General features: G+C 52.0%; 1 protein-coding gene across 3 annotated transcripts in view; it reads right to left on the reverse strand.

The window, feature by feature from the left end:
• AFAP1 (actin filament associated protein 1) overlaps positions 1–15,882 on the reverse strand; it is a 125,986-nt gene that overhangs the window by 8,075 nt on the left and 102,029 nt on the right. For 2 of the 3 annotated variants that reach the window (XM_033105959.1, XM_033105958.1), the window contains exons 12-16: positions 14,838–14,955; positions 10,695–10,961; positions 8,714–8,828; positions 4,596–4,760; positions 2,814–3,004 (exon numbers count right to left, since the gene is read on the reverse strand). In XM_033105959.1, coding sequence (XP_032961850.1) covers positions 2,814–3,004; positions 4,596–4,760; positions 8,714–8,828; positions 10,695–10,961; positions 14,838–14,955 — 856 coding nt within the window. The remainder of the gene's footprint in view (positions 1–2,813; positions 3,005–4,595; positions 4,761–8,713; positions 8,829–10,694; positions 10,962–14,837; positions 14,956–15,882) is intronic. The other variant, XM_033105960.1, reaches the window with a different exon arrangement.

Raw genomic sequence — 15,882 nt, forward strand, 5'->3', positions numbered from 1 at the left:
AGGAGGTGGGGAAGGCGGGCTGCAGGCCACGTCCCCGCATTCAACGCAGCCCCTCCAGCCCCATCACGCAGCCTCCAACGTGTCCCTGTGCACAGTGCTTTCTGATTTCCAAGATGACTTATGTCCGCAGCCACCTGTGGCACCCAGGCCACAGAAACGCGGGGACCTCGACCAGCGGCAGCCCGGGCCATGAGCTCCTGGAAGTGCCGCTGCGGCTGCGGCTCACTGAAGCGACCCAAGCGCAGATCACCACGGAGGGTTCTGACAGCTCACAGCAGAGAGCACACGCCCAAGGAAGACGTTTTCTGGAAGCCTGAAGTGAACAGCATGTCCTTTCCGGGGCCCAGACCCCCAGCCTTGGTCCTTCCAGGAGGGTCTTCCAGGGGAAGCCACAGCAATACCTGCATCAGGGCTCCGAGGAAAACACCTGCTGTTGCTCCTGTGTGATGTGACACGGACCACCCCTGGCCAGGTCACACGGCACATTGCTTTGGGAGGACAGTGCTTCACGTGCCATTAGAACGTTATTTAGAACCCCCGTGGGGCTGCTGACCATGGGCCCCAAGCAGCCAGCTTCGCCCGTGTCCGGGTTACTTGGAAATGCTTTGAAAAGGCAGCTTTGGCCGAGAGGGCGTGGGGGATGGAGACATTAACACCGTCTGTCCCTGGGACAGGCTCGGCAGCATGTGCCACTCCTCTGGGACGCGTCCTTCTAACAAGCTGCTAGTCCGAGGACATGGTCTGGGCAGGAAAGACGCAGAGCTGCGACGCCAGGCACATGATGGCAACCAAAGTCCAGGGAGAGGTCCTCAAAAAAAAGGAAGCGGCAAGCCCGTGGGCTGAGTGCGAGCTCCAGCGCAGGTCCTACAGCTTCAGGACACACCTGACTATCTGGGCCAAAGAGGAAAGAGCGGACAAAGGAGGCCAAGAGCAAGACTCTGGAGAGTCAGGGAAAGACCCAGGAAATGTGGGGTCACCGCACACACAGAAAGTTGCTAGTTCTGGAGGTCACCTTGATGAAAGCAGGGTCAGGAAGGAGCCGAGCGACAGCGAGTGAAGTGAGCCGGCTGAGCTGGACACCTGAGTACAGACCACTATTTCCAATCTAACAGGAAAGAGAAGGTGTGGGCCACAGGACGGTAACTGGAGAGGAATGCGGGGCCAAGGCAGAATCCTCTCTTAAGGTGGAACAAACTAGAGGATCTAGAAATGCTTTGGAGGAAGCGAGGGGGAAGAAGAGCTGAAGATACAGGAGAGAAGGTCAGACGGTGCCTGCGGTCAGAGGTTGGGGTCTAGGGCGTAGCACGTCCCCTCTAAGGGGACCCAAAGGTGGCAATGCCAGCACTTCCTCCAGGGAAGTCAAGAGGGTCACAGGGGCCACATGCTGCCCTGCCTCCAGCCCGCGCCTGACAAGGGTCACCAGGGGCCCAGAAGTCAGTTGGTGCTGAGAAAAGACCCCTGCCCCATGTCGAGCAAGGCTCATGGCCTTACCACCACCTCCACTTAGAACTGGCCTCCCTGTGCCCTCGGCCCCGCTTACGTGGAACACTTAGAAATCTGCGTCGCCCTCAGGCCTTAGGCTTTAAGAGCACCCCGTTCCCTGCTGTCCTCTCCATAGCACTTATCAACATCTGACATAAATGTTTTACTGGGCTGTCCCCTCACTAGAATATAAGCTCTGTGAAAACAGCGATGCTCCTCTATTAAGTTCACTGCTGGCCCCTAGAGCAGTTCCTGGCACCCAGAGGATGCAGGGCATATACATGCCCGTAAGTTGTGGAATGAATGAATGAATGAATGAATGAGCTAACACATATCGGAATGGACGAGCAAACACTTTCTTTGGCGAGGCACTGTGCCAAGAGCTTTACCAGACACAGTCCCGGCAGTAGGGAATACCACTGCCAGCATTTTACAGATGAAAACCGCAGCCTAGAGAAGGTGAGTCACCTCAAACGCTGGCCTGTGGGATCCCAGAGCCGCTTCGCAAACACTCCACTCAGCTGTGGCTGAAAGAAGTGGCCCACGGCGCATGTTGTGGTTTTGGTGATGGGAGCGCCTGCCGTGCTGCTGGGAGAGCTCTGGCGGGGGGGTGAGGGGGCATCTCCGCAAGTGTGTGGGGGAGCCTCACTGGAAGGGACCGGAAATCGGGGTTTGGAGGAGAGGGAGAAGTTTTGAGATGGTTCTTTGGTGAGTGGGCGAATGGGGTGAACCAGGGGACGTGGCGGGGCTGGTGGGCAGGGGTGCCCGGTCACCGGGTGGAAGGAGTGCAGGGAATACTCATGCGGCAACGACACAGGAGCGAACGGTCAATGATTACCATGAAGGTGGTAATTCCCGCGTGACAAATGCTTTCCATTTGTCCTGTTCGAATCGAAGAGGATCCAGACTGCTTCACTCATTGCCAGTCCCCAGTGCCCGGCACAATGTAAGGACGTGCTAGACATTTTATCAGCATCAGCTACACTGAATTCAAGCTTCTATCTCATGAAGTGGCATCAAATTAGGACATGATTCAAAAGGGACAACCAGGACTGTACCTATTACAATCAGATTTCGTAACGGAGAAGGAAACAGACTCGGTGTCTCCAGCACCTTTTTAAAAGTTCAGAGAAGGCATTAAGAACACTTAATGTCAGTGAACTTAACACACAGTGGAGGAAGTGTCTGAAGGTGATGCGCGTTGTGTATCTGCCGTGCTGAGGCTGGGGGACGGCCAGTGGCTCCTTTAGAAAGTCAGGCGGGCATTTCCCTGGGCATTTCCCTGGACGCCCGCGACCGCGCAGCCGCTTTGGGGCGCTGGCAGACGTTACCTGTGGACTGGAGGTCCCCGACCGGGGCTCGATGGCCAGCCCCAGGGTGATCCCGCCAGCCAGGGCTTTCCTCAGGCTCTCCTTGACCTCCGTCAGCTCGAGCTCCAAGTTCACACGCTCTGTCTCCTTCTGCTTACACTCCTCCTCCAGCGTCTTCAACTTCTCCTCCAGGATCAGCTGGGTCTTCCTGCCTGAAAGCCCAGAGAAACGGTGTGGCTTCAACCACAGACAAAGAGTCACAGTACCAGTGGGCAGACGCTTGGTGCCCCTACGGGGGGCTCTGCAAGATTTCGGGGGTTGAGCTCCCCTGACTGGAGTCCTCCCTACGAAACTCAACTGTTCTTTAAAGGAACCAAATCATTTTCTCACCAGTTGCCTTGGCTGCAGCTGGGAGAATATGGACCAGGAATCAGGAGACCTTGATTCTCACCAATTCCAGTTCTGGCCCTGTGCCTCAATACACTCATTTTAAAATGTGGAATTAAACTGTATGGCTTCCAAAGGCGTCACTGACGTGGGAAGTCTGAGTATTTGCCTGTCTGAATGCTCCTCCCACATCCTCGCGAGTCACCTGCTCGGCCCCTGTGGTCAAAATACAACACAGCCTGCCCCTCCACAGAACACGACACGCGTTTCTTCAAGCTCACCTGCTCCATTGATTTTATTTGACATGGTTCCAGTGGCACAGGAAGGCAGGTGCCGTACCCATTGGACAGACAAGAAAACTGATTCCAAGGCAATGAACGACTGGTGCCCATGGCCCTGGTCTAGTGCTCGTGGCACGTGACCTTCTCAGTTTTCGAGGCCAGAAGCTGCTGGAATCCCTCTGCATCTTCACTGTCCCACGCCTGCACAATTCCCTGACTGAGCTCTGACTCCCCCGGGAGGCCTTGTGCTACATGTCTCATCCCCCTCCTCGCACAGGTTAGCTCTGATCCGCCCAGCCAACAGCTGCCTCCCATTCTTTAAACTCCAAAAGCACTTCCTTTTGGCACAAAGTCAGAAAAGGCCCGAATTCTGTGCGCCTGCGCGCCACCTCGTCCCTGCACGGTGACCACCTGAGAAGGCATGTCCCCTCCAGACCATCCTGTTCTCCACACCGGCCCGCCTGCCTTGCCCCTCCCACTCCGAGCTCCCAGCATGGAAATCTAGAGTCGGTTCTGCCCCAGGGTCAGAACAAGCTGGAGCCACGGCGCATGTACTTCCCCAGGGCCAGGAACCGCACACCTCGCTCCTGCCGGCGAGAATAAGCCTGATGCAGACAGTACCTCACTCGCTTCCCCGACTGCCTGCGGGACACTCAGCTCCCCTCCGGGGCTTCTTGCCACTGGCCTGGCCTCCGCCCCTCCTCCCTTCCAAGAACTCAGACACTGCCTGCTCTCAGCAGTCCCTTCTCAGGGAATGGAGGGCTCCTTCCACCATCCAGAGACCTCTACGTGGGCTTCTGAACGTGACCTGCCCTGGGGGCCGTCTTCCTGCTGAGAAACCCAACGGCCTCAGTGCACACAGTGCGCAGGCTCTAGGCCGTCCGCCCTGGAGGCTGGGACGGCTCCCCGGCACCTGCCAGCCTCAGCGGGCAGGGGGAGGGCCAGGCCTGGACCGCTGCCTGTTCCGTCATTCTGTCACCTTGGCACCTGCCCTGTGCTCACCGGCAACGCTTCCCGACTCCAAGAAGCACTGCATGAATGAGGGGGTCTTACTAAGACGAGAGCCGGCTGAGCTACAAGCCCTGCGGGCAGAGCAGAGGCAACCTAGACTCTGACACGAGTGGGCGCCTCATACCGGCGTTCACTTCAATGGCGGCCCTCAGGTCTCGCCTCTCTTTCCGGAGCTGGGCCAGCCTGTTCCGCAGGCCTTCCTTCCTTCTCAGCAGCTCCTCTTCCTTGGTCTGCAGCCGCTTGGCGTCTGCTTCCACCCGGTTCTTGCCGTACTTGTACTGATCAGCATCTTAAGGAAACAAAGCAGCAGTGGAAAATCAGGTTTAACCGAGAAGATATTAGGGGATTCACAAAGCCGACTCCATCAGCCAGCTCTGCAAAATGAACTCAAAGCTAGTGCTTTCCACTGATTCAGTAAGAGAAAGAACAGGACCAGTTTGAACTAAACAGAATAGTTCAAATGATCCGAGACTCTTTGAAACAAATTTTAAAAATGAAAATAGCAGTGGCGGCCGGTTAGCTCAGTTGGTTAGAGCGCGGTGCTCCTAACACCCAGGTCGCCAGTTTGATCCCCACATGGGCCAGTGAGCTGCGCCCTCCACAACTAGACTGAAACAACTACTTGATTTGGAGCTGACGGGTCCTGGAAAAACACACTTAAATGAATAAAAGCTTTAAAAAAACAAAGGGGGGGGGGCATGGTAAGCTCTTCAATTGACAAAACAAAAATAAAATGCTAGGAAATTCCTTTGATTCCCTTCCCTGGCAAGCATGCAACTCAGGTCGACAGTGAACATTCTACACCCTAAAGAGAAAGGAGGCTGTCAATATCCAGTCATCTCGGAATTTGTGTAGTTGTCCGTATTTTTCAAAACATGTCCATGACACCGTCACATCTGACCCTGCGACTCCGCCATCTGCTTGTTCTGCTGACTTGCTGGCAGCTACATCTGCCGCTCTGAGACAGCAGCGGGGAGGACTGAGCATGTGATAAGGACCGGTCGGTGAACGGATGAACAAGTGAGACAATGGAGAGGCAATGGAGGGTGGGGTCTGCACCCGACTGTCTAGGTTTGAATCCCAGCTTGTCACCTGTCACTGCATGACCTTAAACAAGGTATTTAATCTCTCTGTGACTCAGTTGCTCATCTGTGAAATGGGGATAACTCACAGGGTTGTTAAGAGGATTAAGTTACTATTTATAAAGCACTCAGAACAAACATAAAATGAGCACTCTGTAAATGCTCATTAAATAAAATGAGGGAGTGAATGAAGAGGAACCCAGTCTTAGGGACACTGGCGGGATCTGGCCAATGTCACATCACTGCTGCACATGACATTTGAATCCCTCGCCTGTGCACTTTTCCTCTAATTATGCTGGCTTTTGATAACAGTAATTTAGAAACAGCCTCTGTGAAAATACACTGCAGTAAGGCCGAGACTGACCCAGGGCCACCGTTCTCGAAGCTTGCAGTGTCCCCCACTGCTTCCGACGGTTAACCGCTCGGACCTGACTGCAGCTCAGAGGTCTCCCAGCCTTCACACACACAGCCTCTCCATGTTCCACTATGCACCCCGATTACTTATCTGCACGTCCGACTGCCCTGCTAGACTAGAAACGACGTTGGCAGGGGTAGGGGGTGGCGTACCACTTAATGATGAAGGCAGGGGCCAGGCAGGTGGCTATGATTCTAGGCAGGCAACTGCTTTCCCCAAGCCTCTGCTCCCCCTGCTGTAAAGCACACATGGTAAGACCTACCTTGTAGGTTTTAAAGAATTCGATGTATTACCCAAAAACCATCTCACAGAAGCATCTGACACCTGGGACGTGGTGGCCATGCCCTGGCAGCGCTGATCACTGTCAGTGAGAACACAGGCCCCAGCGCCCTGTGCACAGAGGCAGTGGGAGCCGCTTCCAGCACTGCTCCCAACTGCCGAATGCATCAACTCCTGCAACGCAGACCACAGGGATCGCAACAAAACACTGCACCGACGCGGGCAGCTGGAAGTCACCACTCCCCACTCATCTTTCCCTTCCTAAGAAACACAACACGCACACAGACCGTAGAAACGGACCACAGCCTGAGCCGCCCAAACCACCCAGCTGAAACCAAAGCACTGCTCTCTGGCTCAGGGTCAGGACGCTCTGCAAGGGGAAACGTCGAAACCCTAGGCACTTATTTCTGAGCTGCGACGCTCCCCCGACAAACCGCTATGCAGTAACCTATACATTTCCCCATCGTCTGGTGCCCGTGCAATAAACCCCATCCAGTCTGCAATGTAACTGGCTGAATTCAGCAAAAACACAGATGCAATTATTTCTCTTTTGTCACCATTAGATGTCACCACAGTTAATAAAAATTCCCACCAGAAGGTCTCATAAAATAAAGGAATGAATACATCAGCTAGGGAACAAAATCAGCCCAGGTTCGCCCAGAAGGGCGTGGCGCGGGGCCTCGCACAGAAAGCACGTTATCCCTCGCCCCACGTGAACGACCCTAACATTTTAAGTGAACATAAGCATACCCGACTGCGTTAGGAAATGAGGTCGCCAAAGAGATAAGGCCCGATAAGTCAGCACATTACACAAATAATGATAAACACAGATTTGGCCCAACTGGCCCCTGACCTGCCTGCCGGAAACGTGCGTTTGAGGAGAAGCACCGCAGAGACAAGTTTACGTGAAGAACAGACCGGTTTCCTTGGGGCAGAAGCAGGCTGTCCTGCTGAGGCTGGTCCACGTGGAGGGCCTAGGACAAAGCCAGCCTCCCCACGCCCGTGTACTCTGCCCGTGACACTAAATCTCGGCACACTCGGGGGTCAGCTGGTGTCAGGTGGTCAGAGGGCACTAACGAAGCAGCTGGCTCGTGCTCATTTATTCACGCGCTCACGGCTCCTCCAGCTACTGAGCCAGAGGCAGAAAGCAGACACGACGTCCAGCGGCCCTGCCCCACTCACAAGCCCCCTCACATCTCGCTGCCTGGACACCTTCCCGCCCGCCCAGACCACGGCAGCTGCTGAGCCTCGTAAGCGCCCAGCTTCAGCTGGTCCCTCTGTGTGTCGCTGTGTGATTCTCTGCCAGACGCAAGCACCTAATGTGTCTTATCTTCGCAGCCCGCCAACAAGCCGAGCGCCTGGCATGGGTCCATGGCACCTGGCTGCCGAGTGAAGAGGTGCCCAGCATCACCAGGCTGAAGAAACACTATTATGTCTGATAACAGTGTTGTCCTGCTTTATCCACCTGCAGAAAAGGGAGGGTACCGAGTCCCCTTGGGTCGCTGCTCCTCTGCTCGGTTGTCCCCTGCCAGCTTCGGGTAAAACCTGGTGCTCACTCTGGTTCTGTTATCCCCCCGCTGTGAGCCCCGGGGAAGCCACGGAATCCCTCAGAGGCCATTTCCACGTGTGCACAGCGAGGTGGATGACAACACCTACCCTTAAGAGGTGGCTCTGAGAATGAGGCAGGAGGACAGGCGACGACCTGGCACTGCGGGACCAGGATCCTGCCTAACTCCGTGTTTCTCTAGTGCTCTGGAGTCCGTTATTACCTGGGTCATTTCACCATGGAAATAAATCACAGTAGCCACTCGTGTACAGCTAACACATAGAAGCCGAGTTTTGAGCGTGTACGTGACTCGACTGAAGTCACTAAGTCCCCAACAGATCGGGGACATAAACCGGGGTCCCTGGGCCCCAAGTCCAGGGCCCTTGCAGCTGCACTGCCACCTGCACCTACCCCGTTTCCCTGAAAATGAAACCTAGCCAGACCATCAGCTCTAATGAATCTTTTGGAGCAAAAATTAATATAAGACCAGGTATTATATTATATTATATAGACTCGGTCTTATAGTAAAATAAGACTGGGTCTTCTAGTAAAGTAAGACCGGGATTTTATATTAATTTTTGCTCCAAAAGACGCATTAGAGGTGATGGTCCCGGCTAGGTCTTATTTTCGGGGAAACACGGTACCGCTGCCTCACACTTAAATGTGTTTAACCACTTCTACCGTTAACAAACCAGCTCTGCTTTTCCTTTCCTATACAACTGTCATAAAGGCTGGGGGAAGAATCGTCACCATTCTCCCACCCAGCAAATGAGGATGATGCTGCCGCAGTCCCATCAAGTCCACTGACACCCCGAAACCCGGCATTGTCTCCCTGAGTGGGGAGATGGGAAGATGGCTCATCCAGCCCAACTCTGCAACCTGCAGCTACTACTAGAACACGACGCCAGGGATAACCTTACTTGAAGGTGTGCGCTTCACGCCGGCTGCCGAATCCGCTTTCTTCTGCTGACTGCTCAGAGCCTTCCCTTTTCCTGTAACTCCACTGGACGCTACTGGGGGCTTTTTACCCTTCAACTGTTGAAATAAATATATGAGAAAATCAAAAACAAGCAAACGATCAAAAAAGCTTTTTTTTTTTTTTTTTTGCAGTAAATTGTTTCAGTCTCTGACGCTAAGTAGCACGTAGCACAGACAGAAAAACATGAGGGTCGTAGAAACCCGATCTGGTTCCCAAGCACTGGACTCCTGGGATCTCCCCCGACTGGCTAAGAGGTTCCAGTACGAAGGGACTCTAGGATGTCGTCAGTTGGATGCAGTAAAAGTTATGTGCTTCTGCTGGGAGATCACTACTGCTGGTCTGGACGCCGGCATAGGCAGTTGGGTACCGGGGTACTAAGTGACTGGGCTGAGATTGCTTAAGTCTGTTTCTGACAAACAGCGTTTCTTTTCTGGAACGCTCTTTCAGGGAGCAGCATGACTATGCAACCACATCCTGCTTCTAGCGCTTCTAAGCTGCCTGGTGCCCTAATGGGATCAATAACTACTTTTGATTCATTGACAGTGTCTGAGGAAATAAGACTCACGATCTAGAAACAGTGTGAACTAAATTTTGACCAACCACAGGTTTTTTAAAAAATCCAATAGTACCCCTACTTCTTGGATTGCTGCAGGCCAACAAATGCTGCATTTTGCTCAAGTGCGGGCGTGCGCCTCAGCTGTGTGACGCTTTCAGCTGGAGGGTAAAGGCTAAGTCTATATTATGCTTTTCCATCACTCCACCTCCTCCTGCCGTGGGCCCATGTTCGGGAGGCATTAGAGCCTGGATTCAAATTCTGGCTCCAGCACCTAGGAGCTGCTGAGCGAATCACTGACACTTTCGGAACCTCCGTTTGCTCAGCAAACTACCAGACTTTCAACATAAGGACTCAAAAACACTAGAGGCCAATGGCTCCCACGCCTGACCACACATGGGTCTGGGCCCCTCACACTCACCCAAGAGACTTTCCAGAGCCGGGATCTGAACAACTGTCATTAAAAATCAAAAACAAACAAAAAACTTTCCATGGGATTCTGATGAAACCAATCAGTTGGGAAAAGTTGCTATATGCCACCATGATCTGAAATTCTAGGGTCTTCTGGGCATTCATCATTTTTTTTTTTTTTAAGATTACCGCAAAAATAGAGGGAAAAGAAAAAAATCTAAAATGTGTCCATCTGCTTTGTGTGTGTAGAGCACTCTTACATATGACGTATAGCTCTCTATTCAACGTATAAAAAAATTCTTAGGTTGAAAATGCGTGAAAACACAAATCAGTATTTATGCTGAAATGTTACAGCTTGCCATAAATGTGAGCTGTGGGACAAGCAACAGTTCAATATCAAGGTTGAATGATAAGTATATCATTCAATGATTCAATGACAACCCATAATCCTTATTACTTGGTTTTAGGGAGCACACTTTTATACGTATTATGGAAAAATACCACAGTACTCTGAACAATCCTATTTAATGTTTAAAGATCAAAAAGCACTTACTACCTGGAGTCCACCATTCCTCCCTGACATGTAATGGAAACATTAAAAAAACTTGCAGCTCAAGAATCTTCTGAAAGTCTCACCGTCCCTGTCCTTTTTAGAATCTTTGCCTTTAGCTGACATAATTCATAAAATTCACTGGGGAGTTTTCCAAGAATGGAAAGAGAGCCAGATGTAGGTAAAGAAATATGGTGCTTAAACCATGAACCAGTTAGAAATATTTCATCAGTTCCTGGGTGGCCAAATGTTGATTGCACTTGCAAATTACTTTCTAGCTGGGGAGAAATAAATTATGCTTTACCCTTGATGGGTCTCCCTGACTACAAGTTGGTATCATTGCAAAACTTTGTAGGAGGACCCTGACTGAAAGAGGATTCTAGAACATGACAGAATGCGATGCTGTACCTGGGAGCCGAGCCCGAGAGACGCCCTCCCCACAGAAGAGGTGTTAGTGACAGACTGAGCAGAAGGTAGGCCACAGGAGGTGGGGTGTTTGTAATGGTTACAGGACAGTTTGTCAGTAGATAGCCTAGAAGCCTTCCTGTCAGCAGGCGGGTGGCGCGCAAAGATTTTCGGAGACGGCAAGTTATCGTACAGGACTGCGTTATCATAAAGCACCTCTTCTCCCAGGCCTCCGCTACAGGAAGCAGGAAAGCCATCTTCGGGTTCCCACTGTAATACACACAGCTTTGTCGTTAGTGTCTCGGCCACAGAAAACACAGCAGATTTTAGCACAGTGAGACATTATTAGCACCCCCAAACATGCGCACGTACCCCCAGCTGTTAAAAATAAAACACAGACACACAAGTACTATAGGTGAACTGATTCAGAAGAACTCTTCTACTTTTGGGGACTTTAGGAAAATTTTCTTTCTTCCTTCAGTCATCCCCAGAATCACTGGCTTATGAAGTTTTTGGTCTGTTTTTCAAAGCAGGAAAAAGAAGTGACTTGACATTTCTTTCTTTAAAGGACCAGATTTCGGACGGAAGTCCTGATCCAGAAAGCAGAGCAATGTGACAGAAGGGAAGGGAAGCCAGACGGGGCGCCCGGGGACCGAGCAGCCACGGCGAGAGTCCCGCGAAGCACTTCATCTTGTTGTACAGTAATCATTATGGTCTAGACAATTGTTTTAAGTGCTTTCCAAATCTTGAACCCTATAATTCTCAGGGGGATCCTATGAAGTAGGAGGAAACTGAGGCAGAGAGGTCACAGGGCTGGCGGAGGCGAGCTGGCCTGAACAGCTGTGCTAAGGGCACACAGCACAGGACGCTGCATGGGCCTCGGGCCTGTGAACCGTCCACGCCTGCAGCACCGGTGACTGGGCGTTATGGGGGTGTCAGCCTGCACTGCGTCCCAGGCTTGGTTATGGCTGATTAAAGTGCCGTAACCAGAACACAGTCTGTAAAAAGAAAGAAATGAGGTCATCACAGAAAATAGGATGTCTCCAAGTATAATTGATATACTGGCATTATGTTAGCGGAAAACCTCCTTCTAAAGGACTAAAATAGCCAGAAGCCACGTCAGGACACAGACATTAAACTACACATTAAAACCCCAAACTAACAACCGCAACCGGATCCTTTGAAGTTTTAAAGGTCTCTATAAATTGCTTTGCGTTTACAAAAAAAAAAAAAAGAAAAATTAATTCATATATTATGCTCATTTTCCCCTATTTTTATATCCTTCTTGCAGAGCTTCTTTCTGCCAGACTGTAATTACAGGCTTTTACTATAAAAATAGAAAAAGCATTAAGATTTCATAGTGGGAGTGTTCTTCTTTCTTTGCAATCACTTCAGTGTGTCTGTTTTTGTGATGCTGGGGACCCAACTACAATCTAAAAATAACGGAACATGCAGATAAACTTGGATGTGAGATTTTCATAATGACAACCGAGTATATATTTGTCCAGGGTTAAAACGGTCCAGACGAGACTATCATTTTCCTAAAATACCAGGGGATTAAATCACATGGAAGACTCAGAAACTGCATAGAAGTTTCTAGATCAAAAGTGTGTGTGTGCTTGCACGTGTGCGGGTCAGCAGATCCTTTTTGAGACTCACTTTCATCTTGCTTTGGGCCTCGGCAGGGGGCACTGAGTGGGTAAGGTCAGTGAACTTGAAACACTGCTGAGATGTCAGGTTTGGGGTCAGAAGTGTGAACTTCATGGAACACAGAAATGAAGCCCTCCTAACGAGAGACTGGTGGCCTGGTGGCAGGGTCCGGCGTGTGGGAAAGTGGTGTGAGGAAGGTCTGCGCCTCCAGGGCCTTCACCAGCCAGGGGCCCTGAAGCTGTGCACACGACACTATGTCCTAGACACCAGAACGCCTGGCCGGCATTACACCCACAGGACACAGTTCCCAAATGCAGTCCTCTGGGAACAGCACGTTTCGATTTCCAAAAGATCCAGCTGTGAGTGACCCAGGCATGGCCGGCACCCACACAATGATCAGAGCGGGCTGGGACAGTGGCACGAGCTGAGAATCTGTGTAGCCACTGGTCCTCCAAACCCGAGGCTCAGCCTCATACTTTCATGAGGAAACCCTCTGAGGATGTGAAAGGGTCTCTGGGAGGGAGATTCCAAGACAGGTTTGTGTGTCAGCTTTCCAAATAAGCTTGTTTGAGATCCAAGGCTCTGGGAAGCTGGCCGTTGTCCGGATGACAGTGGGGCAAACTCAGGGCTGAGGCTGCTCGGTCACAAGGAGCGGGTGGCTGCATATAGCAAACGGGGACCAGGAGAGCCAGGGCCACCTTGAAAATAGCACAGTGACTGGCACAGGCACAGCGCCCCGACTGAGACCTCTGCTTGTAAGGGTCACCACGGGGCTTTCCTAAGTGGGTGGGCTCACACGAGCCTCTCCACAGGGGTGCAGGGCTGGGGTGCACTGGGCACCAGGAGGCCCCCAAACTCTGGAGGCCCCGTGGCAAAGACGGTGGTGGGAATGGGGGGCAAAGAGGAGACTGACTGGCCCAATGCTCCTTGTTGTGGGACAGGACGCGTCTCCCCTCCCTGCCCTTGACCATCCCCGACTCAGGCAGGACTCTGTTGGATGGACTCTGCAGCCAGGCTGGAATTCACAGTGGCTCTGCTCACACCCTAAGGCCCGTGCCAACCATGAACCCGACCGGCCTTCACCTGCACTTGAACAGGTGCCTGCAGGCCCAGGTGCCGGTCAGCTCTCCTCCCACCGCCTCTTTTCTCTCCCTCTAGACTGGGAGGCCCCTTAAGGCTGTACCTTATCCATTTTGTTCCAGTCCCTAGCACAGAGTCTGGACACTAGGAGCCTCGGAAAATAAGGAAGGAGGGGGAGTAAGGAGGGCAGGGAGGAGGGAGAGAGGACGGGAGGAAGAAGGGGAGGAGGGAAGGGGGAAGGCTGTGATGCAGAGACATCCCTGTTGAGAGTCAAAGAGCCGTGGACAGTTGGCCCCCCGCCCCCCACACACGAGGCAGGCCTGATGGCGGGAGGGGGTCTGACAGAGAAGGCCCATGGCACGTACCCTGACTTCCAGTTGCTTACAATTCTAAGCTCTAGGAGTCCCTGCCCTCAGGAAGGCAATGGTCTCCTGGTTCCTGCCTGCGCGGGTGTGAATTTTATGATGGTGGATAACAGGGAGCTGAGAGGTGACATCCATCAAAATACTAAGAATAGAATGGGGAAGCAAAACAGTAGGAAAAAACCCAAAATACCTCCAAAGCTTAAAAACTCACAATGAACACACACACTATTCCCACCTTTGAAACATCCTAACGCAGAGAGGCCAGTTCAAATCTACCCAGAACTGGGGGACCAGTGACAGGATGGTTTTCGTGAGCCCTTCCCATGACTGTGGACTCTGAAGGCCTGACCTCTGATTACCCGGACGACGAACCCAGAGAAGATGCTCAATAAATGGCCGTGAGCTGAGTAACGTGGAGACATCGTGAAACAAACGTTTACTGATGAGTTCTGCTAATTTATGCCTAAGACGTAAACTGAGAACAAATCAAAACTCTGAAGGCCAAACAGACACCCTGGAGGCCATGTCAATACAAGAAGCTGCACGGTTTGTAAGTGGGTATATGCCCCGCACAAGGTGGGGGCAGGCTTCCCAGTTCTCCAAGTGTGCCCTGAAGGAGGGTATCTTGAGTTTGGAGTGTGGGCAACACCCCATGGCAACTCTTGCTTTCTGATGGTGATCCTCAGCGTTTTTCTCACCCAGGGAACCAGCGATTCACTGATAACTCACACCGTACTACATGTTGATCCATCTGAGATATAGACACTAATGTGTTACCCTTTAGTCAAAATTTGGGGACGTGCCAAAATCTTTAATTACTGACAGTGATATTGAATGACGAACTGTCTAGTGGTGTCAAATCCCCTACTTGTTCAAATGCAGATTGAGATGAACAGCTGCTCAAAAAAAAGGACAGGAGAGATGGGATGGATTTTTATCTTCCTCACAGCATGAAAACGAGCCTCATCTCATGTGGACTGAAAGCAGGGGGACTAAATGACAGAGACCTTCTAACAAGCCCCCATTCCCTCTGGGAGCGTGGCACACTCACCGAGCCGTTTATACAGGGGACGTCGTCGTAATGCAGTGCTGTCCCGCTGGGGTGGGCGTAGCCGTTGGAGGTACCCCCTAGATACGGGTTTGTAGATATGACTCGCCGGTTCATGAAGCTGAAAGACAGGACATGAATAAAACGCTCCAGTCAACTGACAAATCTTACATGAGTTCTAACCCGATGCTCAGGGTGGCGTCCGAGGCTCTGGGGGTCGAGAGGAAGTACCAGTAGCTGGTACTTAGGGCCACACTCCCCACCTATAAGGTAGGACACCACCACCCGGCAGGATGCTGATAAGGCCTGGCGACAATGCAGGCTGGATACATAAAGCAATGCCTGGCGCATAACTGGCATTCAATAAATAGCAACCGTTTTCATTCTCACCAGTCTAAGCAGGGGCCACCCCTGCCCACTGCCTGTTTTTGTAAATAAAGTTTTATTGGAACACAGCCTTGACCCTTCATTTACGCACTGTCTGTGGCTGCTTTCAAGACGTTTATATGCCTCTTTCGTGACCCTGTTATCAAGATCAGAGAGCATACGGGCTGCAAAACTGAAATATTTACTGTGTAGCCTTTTCTGGGGAAGTTTGTGGGCCCCTACGCTCTTTAGAGTGTTTATTCCACAGCATTTCTCGCGTTCTCAGTGATCGTTTAGCATCACCTCAGGACAGCTCACCTTTCCTTCCGCCTTCCACTCCCTGAACGTCAGAGAGCCCTGACAGTGGACAGTGTGACCCCTCAGGAGGCAAGCCAGACACGTCACCCCTCTGCTCAAAACCTCCAGGGACCTCTGAAGTGGCTCGGAGAACATCCAAAGCACGGCTGTGGCCTGCGAGGCCGTCTCTGTGGCCCATCCCCAGATCATCCCCAGCCAGGCTCCCTGTGGCTCTGTCACCACAGGCCTTGCCCCTCTGCCTGCCTGGGAGCTAGCTCCTCTCACAGAGCCCCTCCCTTGTTCAGCCTCCGTGGGAACGTTACTTCATTGAGAGGCCCTCCCTGAGCGCCCCTCCCATCTCAGCACCCCTATCCTTCCAGTTCTT

This window comes from Rhinolophus ferrumequinum, chromosome 5 (genome assembly GCF_004115265.2).
Source record: "Rhinolophus ferrumequinum isolate MPI-CBG mRhiFer1 chromosome 5, mRhiFer1_v1.p, whole genome shotgun sequence".
Taxonomy (NCBI): Eukaryota; Metazoa; Chordata; class Mammalia; order Chiroptera; family Rhinolophidae; genus Rhinolophus; species Rhinolophus ferrumequinum.